The 21321-nt window shown below is 44.4% G+C and overlaps 1 protein-coding gene across 2 annotated transcripts in view; it reads right to left on the reverse strand.

Moving 5' to 3' along the window:
• The window catches only part of tmem108 (transmembrane protein 108), a 93869-nt gene that overhangs the window by 19408 nt on the left and 53140 nt on the right, over positions 1-21321 (reverse strand). For both annotated transcript variants that reach the window (XM_080752233.1, XM_080752234.1), the window contains exon 2: positions 10332-10415. In XM_080752233.1, coding sequence (XP_080608359.1) covers positions 10332-10371 — 40 coding nt within the window. In that variant the 5' untranslated portion in view covers positions 10372-10415. The remainder of the gene's footprint in view (positions 1-10331; positions 10416-21321) is intronic.

The following is a 21321-nucleotide window of genomic DNA, read 5'->3' on the forward strand; positions in this document are numbered from 1 at the left end:
TTGGGCTGTTTTATTCTTAGACCTGGTTGCTTATTTCTCTTGCAAATTCTGGTAACACTGACCAGAGGGCAGGGTGAGGTGACACTGGCATTGGAACAATTTGGGAAACTAGCCCAAATAAGCAACTACAACTACAACAAACCCCAAAAAACACAATCTACAGTAACAATATTTACAAGCAACTTTACAGAAAAAGAAAGTCCAAAGTCTCTTATAATAAATAAGCAGACATGGCAACGCTGCTTGGAAACATCGGAACGTGGATAATCCTGCTGATGAAACAAACACCACTCGTGCAAACAAACCATTATTGGTAAGCTGCAAGAGACTCCATTCTGGGAGAGGAATAATATTGTCGAGGCAACACTGCATCATGAATCCACCTGCCTAATCAATCATCCCCGAATCCACTTACTGTGCGCCTGCGTGCAAGGATATCAATGGTTATCCTCTTGTCTTTGGCGGTACGATCAATCCCAGAGAGAGGGAGATGGTGGTCGAGTAGCGGTTGGGGGGGGAGGACTCTCCGTGGAGGGCAAGGAGGGGATGTAAAGGATATCGTCTCTGTCGGGTGGAAACCTCATATGTCCCAAACTGTTACTTTTCAGGATTATAATGCAAAAGTAGCGGATTGCGTCTCTGCTACTTTGGATGCTTTTGTGTGACGCTGTAGCAGTGGTGTAAAGCAGTGGTTCTCAAACTTTGAAATTTGAAGGTATCCCCTTAACTTTGACAGAGTACATCTACTCTGCCAATTTGATACATTTAAAAGACTTGTGAAATGGGACATTCTAAACAATGAGCACTTTCTACTTTTGGTACCAACACTTAAAGTAAAAAATGTGAGTACCCTACTTTTCCCACCACTGTGCTGTATTACAGTATGATCAAGTAGGGGGTGTTAATTCACCAAAAACACAAAAAAGGTAGAATATGGAGTTAGGAGGTTTCTTCCCTGACAGTGACGACATACATCTATTACCTAGGGGTCACCTCACATAGAGCGAAGCGCGGGGAAAACGAACCAGGGACAACATTGTCCGTAGAGAATGTGCCTGTGAGGCAGGCGTTGCAGTCCGCCAGGTTGTGCTGTGTCAACACAACAGTCAGGAAGTGGACAGTTGGCGCTACGCTCGAGTCAAAAGAGCCAGAAATAGAGCTGCAAAATCATCCATCATCTACACTTCTGTGCTGAACTGGTGTGACTGTTGTTCAGGGCTGTAGTTGGTTGTGGACTCTTTGCAGCAGTGTCCTCTTCCCGCTCAGGCTGTTACTTATGATAGCGTATATGGGAAACGATATGTACACGTACCTGTCCCATGAGTATCTGGCTAAGGTTACAGGCATAAAGGTACACATTTCTTTATAGATTGAGATACAGCACACATCATAGAACATCTACTTTGTCACTAAATTAAGGGCCCGTTTACACTGTGTTTTTGCAACGAGAATTCCACAAAATGAAAAGTCAAATATGCCTTCCATTCAGACAACAACGGCGTTTTCGGGGGCTAAAAACGGAACGAAGTGAGACCGGAATTCTGGGTGGAAAAGCTGACTTCCCTCTCCCCTCGCGTCACCGTGTGAACAACAGAAACACAAGAAACGACAACACATGTGGGCAAGCCCCACTCCCGCATTCGGACGCAGAAGCAGTCCCCTGGTCAAAATGTACTATTCTGTCCATAACGGCACATAACTCTGTAACGACGCTGAGTCGGCTCATCTGCGCCTGAGACGGCACGCCTCCGTCATGGATAATAATTTAATAATAATAATAACTTTATCGCCGCAAAAAAAGGTTGTCCGCGGTGGCGGAAAAAAGTGCCACAAGCGGAATGCAAACCCATGGTGCATGAATTGGAAACACAGTGACTAGTCCACTAGGCCAAATGTTTTTTTTTTATGGGGAGTCTGTGGACAAATACCAATTCATTTGGGTGTCCTTGACATGAAAATGTTTGAGAACCATTGGTTTAAACAACATTAAGAAACAAGCCCAAAAAACCCATAACTACCAATATTTACAAGCGACTTAAAAGAAAAACAAGACCAAAGTTGCTTATGGTCCTGACAAGGAGACGGGAGTTGTTCAGCCAGATGACATTAAGAGCGTGTTCATGCTAATCACCACCTGCTCCACAGCATTCTGGTCAGCGGGTACACGGAGGCCACATGGAGGAACAGCTCTATACATAGCACCATTCAGAATACTGATGGACCTTTATCACACTATACCAGCAGACACAGGAGAGTCTGCTCCCTGCATATTCAAGGATCCTTTAAATATATATTTTATTTAAACTGTATGTTCTGTTAAAGGTTAACGTCCACATCTGACCAAGACAAAGCTTTGACACGCTGTCTCTTTGCAGGCCGTATCGACAGATCAAATCCTTCAGCTTCAGTCACACAACGGCCCATGTCAGGAAAATGACTGACTGACTCCCCATCATTTTGGAGAGTTCCCCAGATGACAGTGAAGTGACAATCAGACTTTTTAGACCTTTCTAATACCTCAAAAAGACAGAAAAGAAAAAGACCATTGCTGCATGAAAAAGTAATCAACAAACTATACCATAAAAACTGGTCAAACATTGGCCAAATTGTCAAATAATATAAGAAAGAGGCAACATTTGTGAAAATAGACGATCTCTATTCTCTACTGGTAGATCTGCTATTTTCACAATATTTATCTGTGGAACTGAAAATGTAATGCCTCAACTCCTACATTCCATGAGTGCTTATCGGGTGGGGGTACCCAGTTCAAAAATGATTATTTTGGGGGGATCACAGCCTGAAAAGGTTGAGAACCACTAGCCTGACTGACTGACTGACTGACTGACTGACTGACTATCAGTCTGTCTATTAGTGTATACATATTTATACTTGAAAAGCCATCAGCAATTTGGAAAGAAGATGAAAGATTAATAAAGGAGACACATATATAGAGCTATCTTTTTGTGGACATTTTTAAAAGCATTTATCATGTTTGTATCCGGTTTTCTTGATGACTTCGGAAATTGCTTAGAAAGTGACAGATAATGATATAAATTGTAATAATTGAGTCCCCTTTTGAGGAAGAAAATAGCCACAACTATTAAAGGTATGTTTTTATGGACTTTTTTTTATGGATTCATCCGCTTGACATTCAGGCAGTACCACTAGTCAACCAGCAGTGGTCCTACCAGACCACAGGATCTACTCATTTCTCAACAGAAGAGCAAGACCAAATACAACCACCAGGAATTAATGCTAGTAATGGCACAGTCAAACATTTATACAGCACTTTTTTATACATGAAAATGCAAATAATGCAGTTGCCATACAATAATAATATGTAATACAACATCTAGTGTTGCTGACTACCACCACTCCACCAGTAAGACGCCTAAGGGCAAAAAGTGATATGTCTTGGCCATCTGGCCAGTGATGTATATCGGACCAGTTACCCATGTATGGAGACCACTGGTATCCATAGATATTCACAGATATGGGCTTAACTCATTCTGTGCCAGATGCCAAAATGGCTCCAAGGTAGCTGTGCCGAGATTTTGTATGTTTTTCTTTACTATGCAATGAAAAAAAAAAGATTTTTTTTTTATAATTTTTTTCCCCACAGAAACAGACACAGTTGTTGTGATTCAGTGGCAAAAAGAATTTTGGCAATCGGACAAATGGTTCCAGAGATAGAGCTGTTTGAATGAAAAAAAGTGTCCATCCACTAGAATGGACACACATGAACACACATTTTCTCAATCAGCTAAACGAGGGAGCGAACACACAAACAGAGAAAAGCATCTCTCTGATCTCAGGTCATTTTGACATCTTTAGAAAAAAAAAATTGATTTTTTTTTTTTTTTTTTTTTTCTATGTAAAAAACACAAAAACCGTCATAAGCCGTCATTGGCACACAGGGCTATTGGAAAAAAACCGTCATAAGCAGTCATTGGCACAGAATGAGTTAATATTGATGACATCAGGGATCTCCATATATGGGCATAAAAGGGATTTGGTTCCCCTGGCATCACAGGGATCTCCATATCTCCATATACGGGCATAAAAGGGATTTGGTTCCCCTGGCATCACAGGGATCTCCATATATGGGCATAAAAGGGATTTGGTTCCCCTGACACCACAGTGATGTCAGGTCCCAACTACTACTGCAAAAAATACTTTTGCTTCTTCACTATATCTACTATAGCTTGTGCTACTCCAAAGCTCGAAAGCTAGTACGGTATATAGCTTCTATCCCTTTACTGTCAACTTGTCAAGCTCACAAAACTTCAGGTACTAAAAATATATACTGCCAGTGTAATTACAATTCATCCACCCAAAATGAAAATAACTACTCTTCCGCCCAAGATCAGTCCCCTTAATCCAGCCTTTCTTCAGCCCACGACCCATTCCCCCCCATTCGAAAGCGCTTACACTAAACCAAACGACAAACATAAAGACAGAACGATCTGAGATAAATGTCTCTATCATAGACGTGCAGAGAATTGGAGAGGCAGGGGCTGACATTTCTCAAAAGGGGCTTTTGTTGAAAATATAGAAAATAGCAGACCTTCCAAGCTCACAACGCATCGCACTGCGACGCGTTGTGAGCTTGGAGGTCGGCTATTTTCGGTACTAAACTAGGCATAATCAACTGAATACTGGAGATGTGGCGTAGGGCATGTATTTCTACACAGAGAGGGCAATAATTTCAACATTAAGATCCTGCCTTCAAGTTCAGGAGAGTTTGGATGAGGCATTTATCTTGAATGCTGCCTTCAGGTATGGCATGGAAAAGGGGAGTTTGCATTTCTTTCACCATAGTAAAAACTGCATTCATGGTCTTTAGAGGGCACTTTTTTACAGTAAAAGGGCAGGGGCTCAAGCCCCCTTTGATATCTATATGTGCACGTGCCTGGTCTCTATATTCCCCGTCTCCCGGACGGAAGACAAATATTCCTCCAGTGTGTATAAATAGAATGTTGGTGTTTTTCGACACATTCCTCTGGTTCGCTACTGGGCGTGTCCATCTGCCAATCAGAAGGGCTGAGTGTCCTTCTCATGGGAGAGGGGGCAGGGGCAGATAGGGCATCATGTCCATACCACCCAACCACGGGGCCAGAGTCTAGGAGGAAGAGGCTGTAGGGGTGGTGGGTGGTGGTAGGGGACTGAAAGGAGAAGGGGAGGGTGGGGGAGAGAGGAGGAGGGGAAGCGGCAGATGTGAAACCACAGATAAGAGCAGTGGAGGCAATCGGAACAGTGGGATAATGGCTTCCTGTTTGAGCACGGCAACTGTTTGTCACGTTACTGCGGCTTTGAACGCTGACTTGTTTATCTACACTGGTATACTAGAGAGGGAGGGGTGAGAGAGAGAGAGAGAGAGAGAGAGAGAGAGAGAGAGAGAGAGAGAGAGAGACAGAGAAGACAGAGGCGCTCTATGAGTTACAAAGGTTGCGAGAGAAAAGAGAAGCAGAGAGACAGCAGAAAACCGACAAAGAAATTTGAAGCTCTCAAAAACATCTAAGAGCATGTGTGTACCAGGCAGGGCCGTTTTTAGCTATAGGCGGTATAGGCGGTCGCCTAGAGCGCCATCCTAGAGGGGGCGCCGAGGGGGCGCCGAAATGGAGGGAGTGGACCCAAACCAGCCCAAAACCGTCCCAAAACCGATTAAATTCACGGCAAAACCCGCGGGAGTGGGGGGGCGCATTCGAGAGAGCTCGCCTAGAGCGCCGATTAGACGCGCTACGGCCCTGGTACCAGGACAATGATTCAGTGACTTCACCTGGGACTTGTGACAACAGCCTCTCAGCCAGCCACACAACGGCCGGTTCTGACAGGAAGCAGAAAACATTACACAGGAAGTTGTCTAGGAGCAGCGGGGGCACACGCAACCACAGTCTGCGCAGCACTTAAATAATACCATGAAACTTACAACAGAGTTTCAACTTGTTTACACAACTCATTCACACATTTCAACATTATGCGCTGGCATTAGGTTGGCCTTGCAAGCAGAACAATCTATTGTGACAACATAATCATATTGCAGCAAGCTCCCTGGGCCGTGTTCTCAGATTTAGGGAGATTTCCCGAGGCACGCAGATCATTTCCGGTGCCGTCTAAATGGGCTCTCAGATAAGCTTTTTACAAGCTCACTTCACAAGGTAATTTGCACTTCTGGAAAGGAGGAGATACTTTGTGAGGCAATTGCCTTATGGAATTGCATTGAGGATGACAAGGCAAAACCCAATTTACTCAAAACAAATGGCAAGTCCGCCCATACAGGTTAACTTACAGGCAGGGGTGTCACAAGGGGGGGGGGGGGGGGGGGGAAGTGGGACTCGGCTACTAGGGCCCAAGGTGGAGGGGCCTTAATTATTTTTTACTTTAGCTATTGAAAAATAGCAGATCTATAAGCTCACAGCGCGGCACTGTAGATCTGCTATTTTTGAAAAGTCGTGAAAATGTGTGTAAATCTTTGAATATGTGTATTTTTTTAAGCAAACATTTGTAACTCAAATGTACTGGTTTATCACATGATGATATGATACAGTGACATTTTTAATGCTTCAGTTGATGTTTTGCACAACTGTTTTATACTCTTACTGTACTATTTACAGTATTATTTTACTAACTTGTAGCTGCACGCTAACAATTATGAATGGAACTTTTATTTATCAGTGGCTCGCAAACTTTTCAATTTCAAGAATCCCTGTAACTCTAAAGCCCTTTGCACACAGGACAGTTGCGTTTTTTTTTCGTTTGCGGCATGAATAAAACGCATTGGATTTGGTGTGCAAGGCTGTGCGGAATCGGCGCTGCGGATCCAAAAAGGAGTCATAAAAGGAGTGATGAGTTTTTTACCGCATGCGACAAGACGCACGAATCGAACTGGGTTCGATCGAGAAAAAAACGCACGGCGGCAGCCACTCGTCGCACGGCTAATTCGGAGCCGGTGTGCATGAGGTCATAGACAATCATTGTTTTCTTTTCAAAAAATTATATTGTCCGTTTTATCCGTGCGGTTAAACGTGCCTGTGTGCAAAGGGCTTTAGAGTGTAAACATGTACACTCTCAGAGTTACACACCTGTAAGGGTCCATTTGGAACCCCCTCAAGTAACCCAGAGGGTCCCTGTAGTACCTCACTTTAAGAACCAGTGAGGTATGTATGGGAACACATATAGGAATGGTTACATGGGTATTGGTCCATCTCTAGTAAAGGAGTGAAACTTCCTGTCCTGACAGCTATGTGGCGATGACGTCTCATGCATCTTAGATCTTTCCTATATCTATGCAACATGTTAGGGTCACATCTGTCTTCTGCAACTAGAGAAGAGAAGAGAGAGAGGGGGAGAGAGAGAGAGAGAGAGAGAAATGAAATGTCTGTGTGCCTCCAGCAACAGGGCCAGAGATCTCAGCTGGACCAATCAGTTCACGCTTCACCCACTGGAACCAGATAACCTGATGAAGCTCATGGCCTGAGGACACTAAAAATGAAAGATCTGAGATAAGACCGAATCCCACGACTCCCCCTATGGCTGTCTCACTCGCAGCTTTTGCCTATTACTATGGAAACACCACTAAAGGTGGATAGGTTCGATACTTCGAAGGAGAAGAGGCTCTAAAAGGCAGCCCTCCACCGCACCGACGTCGGTAAGCGCTGGAAAGGGGGAAATCTCGCTCTTTCGATGGATCACTCTTTCGTCAATGAGCGTTGGCAGGTTAGCTACTCACCCGCGTCACGGTTACTGAGGTTAGGGTTAGGGTTTGGGTTAGGTTTAGGCATAGAGGTTAACATTCACCCGCGTCGGCAGGTTAGCTTTTCACCAAGTTAACATTCACCCGCGTTGAAAGAATTAAACGTCGAACAGCTGCTATGTCACAATACGACACACTGGAGCGCACCTGCGCTGAAACCTTTAGAGCCCCTTTCGACTGTTGGATGGCGTCTGCTTGTCGAAAAAGACATCAAGCCATAAGCTATTTTTAGCATGCAGCCGTCTGTCTCTCAGGTGCATTCAGCAACTGTCTTTCACACCTTCCGACCGACTGATCTCCCAACTTCATTCGACTGCCTGAGTCCTACAAAGGCAGAGTGCAGTAACTACGTACAAGAATTTCACAAAAAAATGGGTCTAAAAGTGTTACAGCTGATCAGTCAAATGAGATAAAGCCATAAAAGTGATATTACACTGATTGTATATCTGTTCTTGAGCTAATTGTTCCCAATATCATGAAGGCTAATTTGACCTTTGGGCGACACAAATAAGTTGGTGTGGCCAAAACCGTAGTTACTGCACTCTGCCTTTGTAGGGCTGTAATCATTTGTCTCACAATCGAGCCCAAACCTCTGCCACAAAAACATAGAGGCTGCAGCACCGCCACCAATGTACTGTAGAAATGTCAGTCTGGAGCCGCGTGGTGTCGTCTCAGTGCCTCCAAGGCATTGCATACGAAGATACAGTTATCAGCAGCCTGTTTAGTGAACAGCTCGGTGGGGGACTCCAGAGCGTGACCCACACTGTGTTCCAGATTCGGCTGACCAGGGGTGTCACACCAAATTCTGGGCCCTGGGTACAAGCATTCACTGCGGGCCTCCTCATGAATGTTATTCATATAGGGGAGGGTGTTTAACACATTTAGACTGGGAACGCATTATAACACGTTATTTTGTGCTTTAATTATTGAAAAATAGCAGATCTACATGCTCACAGCGAGCTTGTAGATCTGCTATTTTTGAAAAAATCATCATGAAAAGTCATTGAATATTTTAATTCCTTCTAAGGTTTTTTTTTAAAACCTACAGTATGTTTCTATGTCAGTGGTGCTCAAACCTTTTCATGCAAGGACCCCCAAAATTATATGTATTTGGCCACGGACCCCCATCTCAAAATATTTAGTTCCAGGGACGCCCCAGAAGCGAAATCTGAGTTACAAATGTTCGCTTAAAAAATACATATATTCAAAGATTTGCACACATTTTCACGACTTTTCAAAAATAGCAGATATACAAGCTCACAGCGCGGCACTGAATGGCTAAAGTATAAAATAATTCGGGTCCCTCCACCTGGGGCCCTAGTAACTCAGTCCCACTTTTCCACCCCCCCCTTGTGACACCCCTGTTCACAGGTGGAGTGCTGCCAAGAGGCTCAGAGTGGTGCCACTCTGTTGGCCCTAGCTGATGTCCTTTCAGCTGATGCTGAATGTAAAGCAAAATGTCCAGACTTCAATCATAATGGAATAATGGTGCATTGGTGCCATAACAGGGAGGCGACGCGAAGGTGAGGGTAAACATCTAATGATATCGTCTCTGTCGGGTGGAAACCTCATACGATACAAAACTGTTGCTCTTCAGGATTCAAATTCAAAAGCAGCAAAAGCTTGAGTTTCTAGCTCGTGGATCTGCAACTTTTTATGCTTTTGTTATGGAATGATCAAGTACGCCGTTCATTTACGAGAAAAATCCAATAAATATGGAGTTAAGAGGTTGCCTGACAGTAACGATATACAATATGTACACGCAAGTCTCTTACCCATTTTTTTTTTTATATGTTGACAAAATAAACCGCTAACTAGAAAAGGTGCAGCAGCGTTTGTCCAGTGTAAATGAGCTTCTATATGGGAAGTGGCGCCATGATCCAAGAAATGCAGGGGAAACAAATTGTACGACCTATCTAAGAGTTATATGCCAAAGCGTGAAGCGACATGTATAGCACCACCCACCACAAGGCTCAACATTTGAGTTTCATGCAGATCGGTCCAGCGTTGCCTGAGATTAGCTGCTCATAGACACACACAGACCAAGACTAAATGTACAATCCAGCAGCTACATCACAAAAAAATCGTTGCCATTATAACTTTTCGTGTTTCTTTCAGAAGTTAACGCCCTACTTGATACAGCATCACATAAAAGCATCAAAAGTAGCTTATCAACAAGGAACGCAACACGTTTTGTGCTTGTAGATCTGCTACTGACATCGAACATTTCGATTCCCATGCGGCCCCCTGAGCCATTGCCACCCCAGGTCAAAGGTCAAGGTCAAAATCTAGATCAGATTTGTGGATTTTCGTGAGACTTGGGTTGAAACGATCAGTACTCGAGGGCAAGGTCACAATTATATAACCATAGATACCTCAAGTGGAGATGACACAATCGTCATTGATGGAAGTATGCAGTCTACTGAGTGCCATCTTTCTACAGTCGTTCACATACTGTAGGAATACTTAGCTGATGACCCTTCAGTACCAGGGATACTAGTTCACATTAGGGATACTCGGGATGGACACTACAGCTACTGTTGCTGACCACCCTCCTCCTGTACCAGAGGATACTCACTCAGCAGCTGACAGCGCAGGGCCTGCAGGCTTGTCTTCATGGTATCATATGGTCCGGCTCCTCCTCCACAGTGCTCATGGTTCTCTAGGAGAGAGAGAGAGAGAGAGAGGTAAGATCAGGTGAAACTGTACTCAGGTATCACAATCAGCTGCTGTTTGCAGTGGGATATCACTATCACACATGCTGTGATTGGCTCAGGGCACGCTAAGGTCGCTCAGAGTCAAAACAGGTTTAAAGTTTAGGGTAGTTAACACAAGTCACAGTTTAACTCTTGCAGCCCGGTGGGAATAGAAGAACGCTAAACCCCAGTAAAACTATGCCTAAACCTAACCTTATCCCAAAACATAACCTTGGTAAAACTATGCCTAAACCCAACCTTATTGCTAAACTTAACTTCAGTAAAAATATGCCTAAACTTCCTAAATGTAACCTCAGTAAAACTATGCCTAAACCTAACCCGAATTCCTAGAGTAAATGTAACCTCAGTAAAACTATATGGCAAGTTTATTCGTAAACCTAACCACAATAAAACTATGCCTAACACTACACTTATTCCTAAACGTATCCTCGGTAAAACTAATACAAGAATACAAGAACAGCGGGGAGCGAGCGATAAAAAAAAAGTAAAAAAGGGGGGGCCAGTGTTTTGGGGCGAGCTTTCCGGTTATACCCCCTGTGGTACACAACAGCAAAGGCTGATTAGATGAGGTCATTCCAGAATGAAGAGTAATTAAAACAAGCTAACATAAAGGAGGAAATGTCTGTGAGCTGGATTCACAATCTAACTGCATACAGTAAGTCCTTGGTTCACCCATAGAGTCACCCATTAACCACTGAAACCACATATCTGTCGGGCAGAGACCTCTTCTCTCCATATTCTAACTTGTTATGGTATGGTATGGTATGGTATGGTATGGTATGGTATGGTATGGTATGGATGCTTGTCTGCACAGTGCAGCCCTAAAGTCACAACTGCTGCAACAAGTGAACATTTGTTCAAAGATAGTTGGACAACCACTTCAGAGGCTATATACAGTACATCTACGTATGATTGACGTAGATATGACAGCATTCTAAGGTTGGCAAGAAGTATTACCTCTAACAGTAGCCATGTGTTGCATTGAGAATATAGGCTGCTGCCCTCAGGAAGGAGATATGGTGTTCCAGAATACAATAAGGTCAGACTAAAAAGGTATTTTATCCATCAGTCGACTTTATGGCTTAATGGGGAGCTTGGCCATAGGTAGGCTAAAGCGGTGGACATTGCTCTTGTCTGTATTATCCTTATGTACTGTATGTAATCCTGTCTTTGTTCCTTTGTTTGTATACTGTATATGTTGTCACATACATGGCTGCTGTGTCGCAAGACAAATTTCAGTGTGAACTGACAATAAAGTACTATATCATATCATATCATATCATATCATATCATATCATATCATATCATATCATTCCCATAAATGAATGCCCTATCTTGAGCACACTAGAGGCCACACAAAGCAGAGAAAATAGCAGATCTACAAGCTTGAAACGCTGCACGAAGCGATGGTTTTGAGCTTATAGATCTGATACATTTGCTTGTTTTTGAATTTGAATCCTGAAAAGTAACAGTTTTGGACAAATGAGGTTAACTCTTTACAATAACAACGCATCGTATTGTAGATCTGCTATTTTCACTGACAGATCACCCCCCCCCCCCCCAGAATAGGGACACCAAAAGGGTTTGTGTGGTTAACAAACACATTAGGCAGAAACATGACGTATTTATAGTTATAGGCTCTCAACAATGGTAAAACAGCCTTGGCTACCAGGCTTTAAATCATCATTGACATGGTGCAGGTCAGCCATGGTCAGTGAAACCAATTACACAGCATTAAACATTGACAGAGTTAAGAAGGGCCTGGACTAAGATAGATGCCACTGTGTGTCTGTCACAGGCAGATAGTAGCCAGCAGTGTTGCCAGACTCTGTGAGAGAAATAAGCAACCAGGTCTAGGAACAACCGAACAACGCAACCCGCAACGACCAATATTTACAAGCGACTTTACAGAAAAAATAAATCCCAAAGTCGCTTATAATAAGCTGACATGGCAACACTGGCGGCCAGCTAAATGAAAGGACTCCTGTCACATCTTTCACTTGGTGTGTCTCATGATGCCCAAGGACAACACACACGCACGCACGCACGCACGCACGCACGCACACACACACACACACACACACACACACACACACACACACACACACACACACACACACACACACACACACACACACACACACACACACACACACACACAGCCTGATAATGCCTGTCAAAAACAGTACAAATTGTTTTGCTCTCTATTAGCAATGAGTGTGAAGTCATTAAAACACAACCAGCACGCACGCACGCACGGTCGCACGCACACACACACAACCACCACAGACTTGCAGACGTGCATGTTGAATCATTACACAGCCAATAGCAGTCATAGACAATGGCCGATAACTCTTTTACTGCCTATGACGAGCGCTCGTCACGTGTCGCTCACCGCCACGGCGAGCGCTCGTCAAATCCTGGTTTAGGGCAAGACTGAACACATTGGGGAGGGGCGGGTGTCTGCCCTGGGGTAATGGGAGAGACGGTAGGACTTCGGTGCTTCTCAGGCTTCCCACAGACAGTCAGGCACTAAGTTGAGTGAGAGTTGTGTGGGGGAGGCGGGGGGCAGAGACAGCACAATGTATTGCGGATGGAAGTCACATGGCTTGAAGTCTAGTGAGAGTCCTGTGGTTGCACAGAGCACCATCCAACAAGCACACAACACGTACTAGACTTCAAACCACTAGACTTCCATCCGGAATGCATTGTGCTGTCTCTACCCCCCGCCTCCCCCACACAACTCTCACACAACTTAGTGCGTTCCAGTCTGAGTGCAGCCTAACACATACGGTACACATGCACACAGACACACACACCCTTTATGGCCCACTGTCCACTGGCCTTATACCAGCTCAGTGGCCTTGTGAATAGAGTGTCCGCTCTGTGACTGGGAGGTCGGGGGTTTGATTCCCCGGCCTGGTCATACCAAAGACTGACAACAGAATCACAGCAGTGCAGGAGGCAACTGATCCTTTCAAGGGCATCGTCGTGTTGCTTATAAATAGTGGAATTGGAATTCATTTTATTATAATTTGTTATCCTGTTTTGGACATTTGATCGTTGAAAAAGTGCACATTTTTGAAAATGTATATAAATGAACTTTGATTTGATTTGATTTGATACAAACAGTGCACCAACTGTAGTTAGTGCAGTGCAAGTGCTGTTAGGTTTCAACGCTGCCTTTGGCTTAAAGTGAAATATTTACAAAACATAGAAAAGTTAGCACGCACACACAAACACGCACACGCACACACGCACACGCACACGCGCACGCACGCACGCACACACACACACACACACACACACACACACACACACACACACACACACACACACACACACACACACACACACACACACACACACACACACTTGTTGACATCGGAGAGGGAGAAGTGGATGATAGACTCTATGATTCACCCTTGATATCTCCTATATGCTGCAGGCTCCTGCCTATCTTCTTCCTTTTGTTCTCTAGTAAGAAAGATGAAGGCATGCAGCCATCAGGGGCAGGGGCAGCCACAGTCATACAGAGATCTACACCGATGCACATGCACCAACCAGTGGTGTAAATAACTAATTACATTTACTCAAAAGAGTATTTCCAATTGTCAGTACTTTTTTACTTCTACTCTGCTACCATCTCACAAGCCAAATACCATATTGTACTTTTACTCCACTACAATTATTTGAAAACTTTAGTTACTAGTTACTATTGGCAACGCTAATAGTACATTACTAAATTCATACTCCTTCTTAAGATCAAGGGGTGGGATCTCAAACAGAGTGAAAAACATAAAACAAAAAGAGAGAGAAGCATGGGACAGGCTATAACAAAGCCACTCACAGCGGAGCGAGGATATGAAATCTAGCAGCAATATCCCGCATCTCCCTTGGGTCCCTTTGTGACTAGGATCTTGTTGACAGGCCTCTGTCCGCCCAGGCTAAAGATACCAGCTTTGACTTAAGACCAGCGTTGACAGAGTTTGTGAGAGAAACAAGCGACCAAGTCTCGGGCAACATGCCCAACATATATAAACCTATATACAGTACTTTACATCGGCTATTTGAAAATAGACAATCTGCAAGCTAACGACACGTCGCATCTGGTACAGGGGGTCCCTGGCACGAAATGCTTTCAAATGGGGATACGCGGACAATTACAGTATTAATTCTGGGGTTCTTGTCATGGAAATGTTTGAGAGCCACTGGTTTAAACATTTAGGAAGCTACACTTTAGAAACAAGCTAAAAAATAAAAACACAACCTGCCACTACCAATATTTACAAGTGACTTCACAGAAAAACAAGCCCAAAGTTGTCTGGAGTGCGGGCAGGGTGGGGATGGATGGATGGTGGTGGGGGCGGGGAGAAACATGGACAATTTAAACAAACATACAGCAGTAGTTAGGAAGGTCAATAAGCCAAGGTCACCCGAGACGGCACAATGAAATAAAGCTGTCATTTCAGCCAGCGCTCCCCGCAGCCACTAGGGTCCAGCGGAGGAGAGAGACAACAATGCTTTTTAATTTTGGACTTCCCTCTATTCTTACGGCTGTGTTTAAGAGGGGCGGCTGGCTGGCGCTCTGCCAGACAGAGGTGGCAGAGAGAGAGGGAGAGAGAGAGAGAGAGAGAGAGAGAGAGAGAGAGGTTTTCCATAACAACAGGAGGAGGAGGAGACGGAGGAGGAGGGATGCGTGGGAGTCAAGAGGAGGACGGTGTTGTCGTGCTCTCTCAATGAGATCCGATAATCACAATATGTCCTCTTGGTGCCAGCTGCTGTTCTGTTCACAGCCATAAAAAGTTCTTCTCACGCCTTCGGGTGCAAATCTTTGTTTTTCGAAACAAACTTTCTGAAGAGGAGCATTATTTCTGTGAATCTTAAGCAAAAACATCATCATGACACAAGCACGCTTGTGAATAATAGAATTATGTTGACGAATGCTGTATGTAATGCCAGAAATAACCGATTTTACAAGCGTCAAGCAGCAACAGTGTGAGATTAAGAACTTTGTTTCCTACTAGAAGTTTGCGGCCCTTTGGGCCGCAAAAGTCTAGAGTTCAGGCCGCTGCGCGGCCCTCACCGCCATGTTGCGGCAGTGTGGTGTGTGTAATGGCCAAATATGTTTTTTTTTGAGAAAAAAAAGTTTTTTGAGAAAAAAAAGTTTTTTGAGAAAAAAAAGTTTTTTGAGAAAAAAAAGTTTTTTGAGAAAAAAAAAGTTTTTTGAGAAAAAAAAGTTTGAGAAAAAAAAGGTTTTTGAGAAAAAAAGTTTTTTGAGAAAAAAAAGGTTTTTTGAGAAAAAAAATTTTTTGAGAAAAAAAAATTTTGAGAAAAAAAAAAGTTTTTTGATAGAGTTAGGGCGGTATTCCGTGAGTTCTACCGACATACATCTGATCTACATCTGATCTAGCTATGAGTTGAGGTGGATGTGAAGTGGGCGTGAATGGGCTTGGAAGTGGGATGCGGCTCTTAGAGGAATGTATATGTTACAGGATGTTTGGGTAACGCAGGACGTTCATTGTAAGAGCGCTTGTTTTGTCGTTCACCACACACTAATCACCACCAGGTGGCGACGACAGCCATTCACTCGCATTCACTAGTGAAGGCGCTGACGTCACTCGTTTGCGACTGTATTTACTAGCCTAGCCTAGCCTAGCCTAGCCTAGCCTAGCCTAGCTTAGCCATTAGCTCCATTGTAGTCACTTGGACAGGGTGTTTATCGTGGGCTTGCCCAGGCCTTACGGCCTGGGCATAAATATAACTATTGCATTCACCACGGCTTCGTAACTCGCGCGGCGCTCCGCCGGCCGCGCGGCCCTGGCTCGCTCTTCGCAGCCACTCGCACCTGCGGTGCTCGGGGGCGAAGAGCAGGACCAAGGTCCGCTGGCCTGCGCGCCGCTTGCAATGTCGTGGACAATCGAGCGGGCGCGGCTCCGCCTGGAGGATGTTGCTGTGGGCGACCGCTTGTTCCGCCCCGTGCTGCACACCGAGTGCTCCGTTTCTCGACCGTCCTGTTTCTCTTTAAAACCGTGACATATATATAAGATGGTGATCCCGCCTAGGACATGGCCACAGCCTGGTTGTTGGAGTGGTTCAACAACTTGGGATGCCCAAAAAGGAGGCGAAACGGCTGGCAGAGTATTGCGCTGTCTCTGCTATGGCACTGTTACTTTTTACCCCATAGAGCACAGAGTGATATGCTTATTGTATCATGAAGACATACGCCATTATTTTGTGGACCTAACCTTACTGCACCTATAATATTTGTGTATGCTGTCCCTTGTGTGGACATGAAAAAATAAAATATCTGTGTGTGTGTGTGTGTGTGTGTGTGTGTGTGTGTGTGTGTGTGTGTGTGTGTGTGTGTGTGTGCGTGCGTGTGCGCGCGCCTGTGTGTGTGTGTGCGCACACATTTGTCTCCACCACACACGTTTGGAGATGGGAGCATGCAGAGAGGTGTGTCTCTGAATGAATTGGACAGATTTACACAGCCGTAGAGGAATAATAAGGTTGACAAAAAAGAAACAAACATTTGTTGAGCTTTCTCCTCCATGACAGCCAGTCTGTTATGTTTACTGATGCCCTGAAAGTAAAAAAAATATCTTTTTATATATTAATATTCTGTGTTTATGACAGAGAGATGAAAACAGAGATCAGACACGTAGCAGAAAATCAGCAGGGTTTGTTCCTTCCTTGTATCAAAGGAGTAAATCTGTAGTTTGTTCTGATATCATGTTTTCTCTCTCTCTCTCTCTCTCTCTCTCTCTCTCTCTAGGCTTTAACCCCCGCAGCGCCGAAGACCGAAGACCCACAGGAAATGCCCACAGCGAGGGCGTCCATTTTGTCTTTGAAGCTTCTCACCCTTTGATAGAAATCAGTTTGATAACACATGAGTCTCAGGCTCATGCTTTGCCTCTGGCTTTGTTTCGATGTGTTTTCCTGTTGCAGTTTTTCCAGGGAGACGCCCCAGTGAATGTCTATGACTCAGGCATAAGCAGCTCTGTGCCTCTAACTGCAACTCCTCAGTGGCAGGTGGGACAGTAGGATGCAACAGCAGTGACAAAAACACACACAAATGTATGTGGGGGGGAACCAAATGGCATAACGAAAAAAGCAGAAAAAGAAATTAAATCGTAACTAGAAGCTGTGCTCTTCCGAGCACAGGTCTCCACCAGGTCAGGTATTAATTATTGTGACCACCTGGTGGCGCTACATATGAAAAGGGTGCCATGTCTTCTTTGGCCTTTAACGGTGACGATCACATGACTGTTGAGATACTGCCAATTTCATTACAATTGCACGCTGTGTTCATGATTTGAGGCATTTTGTTTGAAACGGATCAATGCTGCAACGTTTGGAGGCCAATCTTAGCCAATCAGGATGGAATATTTAATATGGGACAGATCATATGACTGTAGAGATACTGTGTACTGATTTTTGTTAATTTTGGATAAATTCTGAAGGATCCTTACATAAGTCGGCCTCCTGGTGGCGCTATAAAAGGCTGATGTGAAAAATGCAAGGAAAGGGGTTTTCCTTGGCCTCTAGGGAGTGTGCTTACAAAGTTTGAAATTGATCGGTGGAGTTATAGGTAAAACCACAAATCGGCCTGTTATAGTGCCACCATGAGGCTGATTTCAAAAATTTGAAGTTTCATTTCTTCCTCGGCCTAGTGGGAACGTGTGTGCACGATTTCATGATAATTTCACCCTGCGTTTGTGATTTGAGGCATTTTGTTCAAAACGGCCCAATCCTACAAACTTTGGAAGCCAATATTAGCCAATCAGGATGGAATATGGAAAATCAGACAGATCCATGTCGATGACATGACTGTAGAGATACTGTCTACCGATATGCGTGATTTTTGGACAAAATCTGTAGGAGTACTGTCAAAAAATGTGTTTGACAAAAAACAGCCTCATGGTGGCGCTATAAAAGGCTGATGTGAAAAATGCAGGGAAAGGGGTTTTCCTTGGCCTCTAGGGAGTGCGCTTACAAAGTTTGCAACTGATCGGTGGAGTTATAGGTAAAACGACAAATCGGCCTGTTATAGCGCCACCATGAGGCTGATTTAAAAAAATTGAAGTGGCATTTCTTCCTTGGCCTAGTGGGAACATGTGTGCACGATTTCATGATAATTGCACTTTGCGTTTGGGATTTGAGGCATTTTGTTCAAAACGGCTCAATCCTACAAACTTTGGAAGCCAATCTTAGCCAATCAGGATGGAATATGCAAAATCGGACAGATCCGTGTCAATCACATGACTGTCGAGATACTGCCTACCGATTTGTAGGATTTTTGGACAAAATCTAGTAGAAATCGAGTAGTGTACAGAAATGTGTTTTGCAAACATCAGCCTCATGGTGGCGCTAGAACAGGCCCATTTGAAAAATGTGGGTCAGAGGTTCTGAATTGGCATCCAGGGAGTGTGTGTGCTCATTTTGGCAGCAACCGGAGATTAGGTGGTAACAAACTGCGAGGACGCACGGACGGACGGACAGACAGACAGACGGAGGGGAAAACATACTCTCCCTCATGCCTTCGGCTGGTGGAGACAATAAAACAAAATTGTTTGTGTTTCTCTCAGGAACTGGGGGGCGACCGTTGGTTCTCCCCAACAACTTAATTGTCCGGACGGCACACACAACAACAGCACCCTGAACCTTTTTTAAGGGTATCGATTTGATCTCTCAGAGTATCAGCATAAGCTGGACGATCCACGCAGGTATGTTTCCAACAAGCTCTTGATTCTCCATTTACTGTGTGGAGGAGCCAAGCGTTCACTAAGAGAAGTCGGCCATACTTGCTGAGTCACTGTGCTACTGTGTGCATGTGTGAGGGAGGAGGGCTATAAGGATGAGTTACTGCTGCTGTGTCACACTGGCTGAGAGGGTTCTCCATCAGCACCACTGTCTGCCATCACCCCCCACCAGACTAACCAACCCCTCACCTCCCTCCTCACACAGAAACATATCGGGCCATTAAAAGGACATTAGACTCCCAGCGTGGCGCTCACCGCTGCCTCCGCTGTGTAGCGGAGGTGGGGTGGGAGGGAAGGGGCGTGGGTGGGTGGGTAGTATCGTGTCCAAGCCACTTGCTAAGACACCTCGCTAAGTTAGGCGATATATCGCTGTTGTCGGGCAGAAACCTTGTTTCTCCAAGTTTTAAATGTTTTTTTTTTTTTCGAAATTAAAGCCCTACTTCATCATACAAGAGTGTTGCACAAAGGTAGTGATAGCAGATCTAAGCACACAACGCCTCGCATCGCAAGATCGGCTATTTTCACTCCTTTAAAATGTTTTAAAGATGATAAAAAGAAGGAACGGTTATGGACGATATAACCCATGGACTAAAGCAAAATAGAATGTCACGACTGAAAATGTCCTAACGTGTGATTTGTGAAACAATGTGAACGGACCCCCCCCCCCCCCCCCCCCATAAACACACACAAATTCTCTAATCTCAAAACAATAACCGAAAACCGCATATTCTACAAGCTCTCAATGCGTCGTGGAACGGTTATTGTTTTCTATGGAATCCAAATGACTGACATCAGTTGTGGTGACTGAGAACTCGAATCCATGCATAACCACAGGGATGGTTGAGGTTATTATAAACAACACAAACAAAAGCTGTCTTGTCTTGAGCTGACATTAGGCGCTCCTCCTCTGCAATCCATCTCCCAGGGGTCGAGAGGAGCACCTTGTAAAAGGGATAGACACCCTTGTTGCTTATTACAGTAGCTGACAGAGACAATAATCCACTCTGACCTACTGACTTATTGTACATTATGCCCTTTCAGGGGTCATCGCCAATTCGCCATGCTGGCTTGGGGTGGTTGTTTTTGCCATGGACATGCAAATGAGCGGGCAATAATATTACCAGAAACACCTATAGAGCTAGCCCTGAATGACCATTACAGGTCTGTAACTCTGAAAGTGTGCAGATGGAACCAAATGGACCCTACTTAGTTCCATTTGTACACTCAGAGTTACGGTGGACGGTGGTCCTTGAAAATAAAAAGAGTAACCACTGTACTATCGTGGAAACGTAGTGCCATATTAAATCGGTGTCATACTGTACATATTCTGAAGAAAACCAGGAGACTGACATTCAGTTAAGTGGTCTTGTGATCAAAATAAGAACATTATTTAAGAACAGAACCTAGAATCTGCCAAGGACAAGGACAAGTCTCGCCGTAACGGACAGATTTGTCTGTGTACGGACATATTGGTGATGACCCCTTTGCCCTTTACATTATGCCAAAAACATTGTCCACACACTAGTGGTACAGTATATCCATCCACTGTTCTGAAATAGTTAATCTCAGCCAGCCGGCCGGCCAGACAGACGTACTCGTACTGGATATGTTTTATATTCTGAGTGAGCAGTAGGCTGTCAGTTCGCATTCGCATTTCTCAGTCCTACACTCTGGAAAGAGCAGAATGGCACGTTACAGATAAAACACAATTGCTCACAGTCAATTATAAAGGACAGGGGCATGGATTAGTATGTGAGTGTCCATGTTTGCAACGTCCAGATAAGTGTGTGTGTGTGTGTGTGTGTGTGTGTGTGTGTGTGTGTGTGTGTGTGTGTGTGTGTGTGTGTGTGTGTGTGTGTGTGTGTGTGTCATGTTCCTGAGCCTGTGCGTCACAACAATTTTCATGGTGGATGGGATCTCATCTCACACTGGTGAGATGAGCTGCAGCGCACTAAAAATAGTGGAGAATTAGACCATCATTCAGCCGAGATCATTATTGAGGATGAATGAATAATACTGTGTAAAACCTACAAGTGGATGATTGATTTGAAAGCCACTCAAAAATCATAGCTACAATGCCATGTGA

This window comes from Nannobrachium achirus (assembly GCF_963921795.1).
Source record: "Nannobrachium achirus genome assembly, chromosome: 21".
NCBI lineage: Eukaryota > Metazoa > Chordata > Actinopteri > Myctophiformes > Myctophidae > Nannobrachium > Nannobrachium achirus.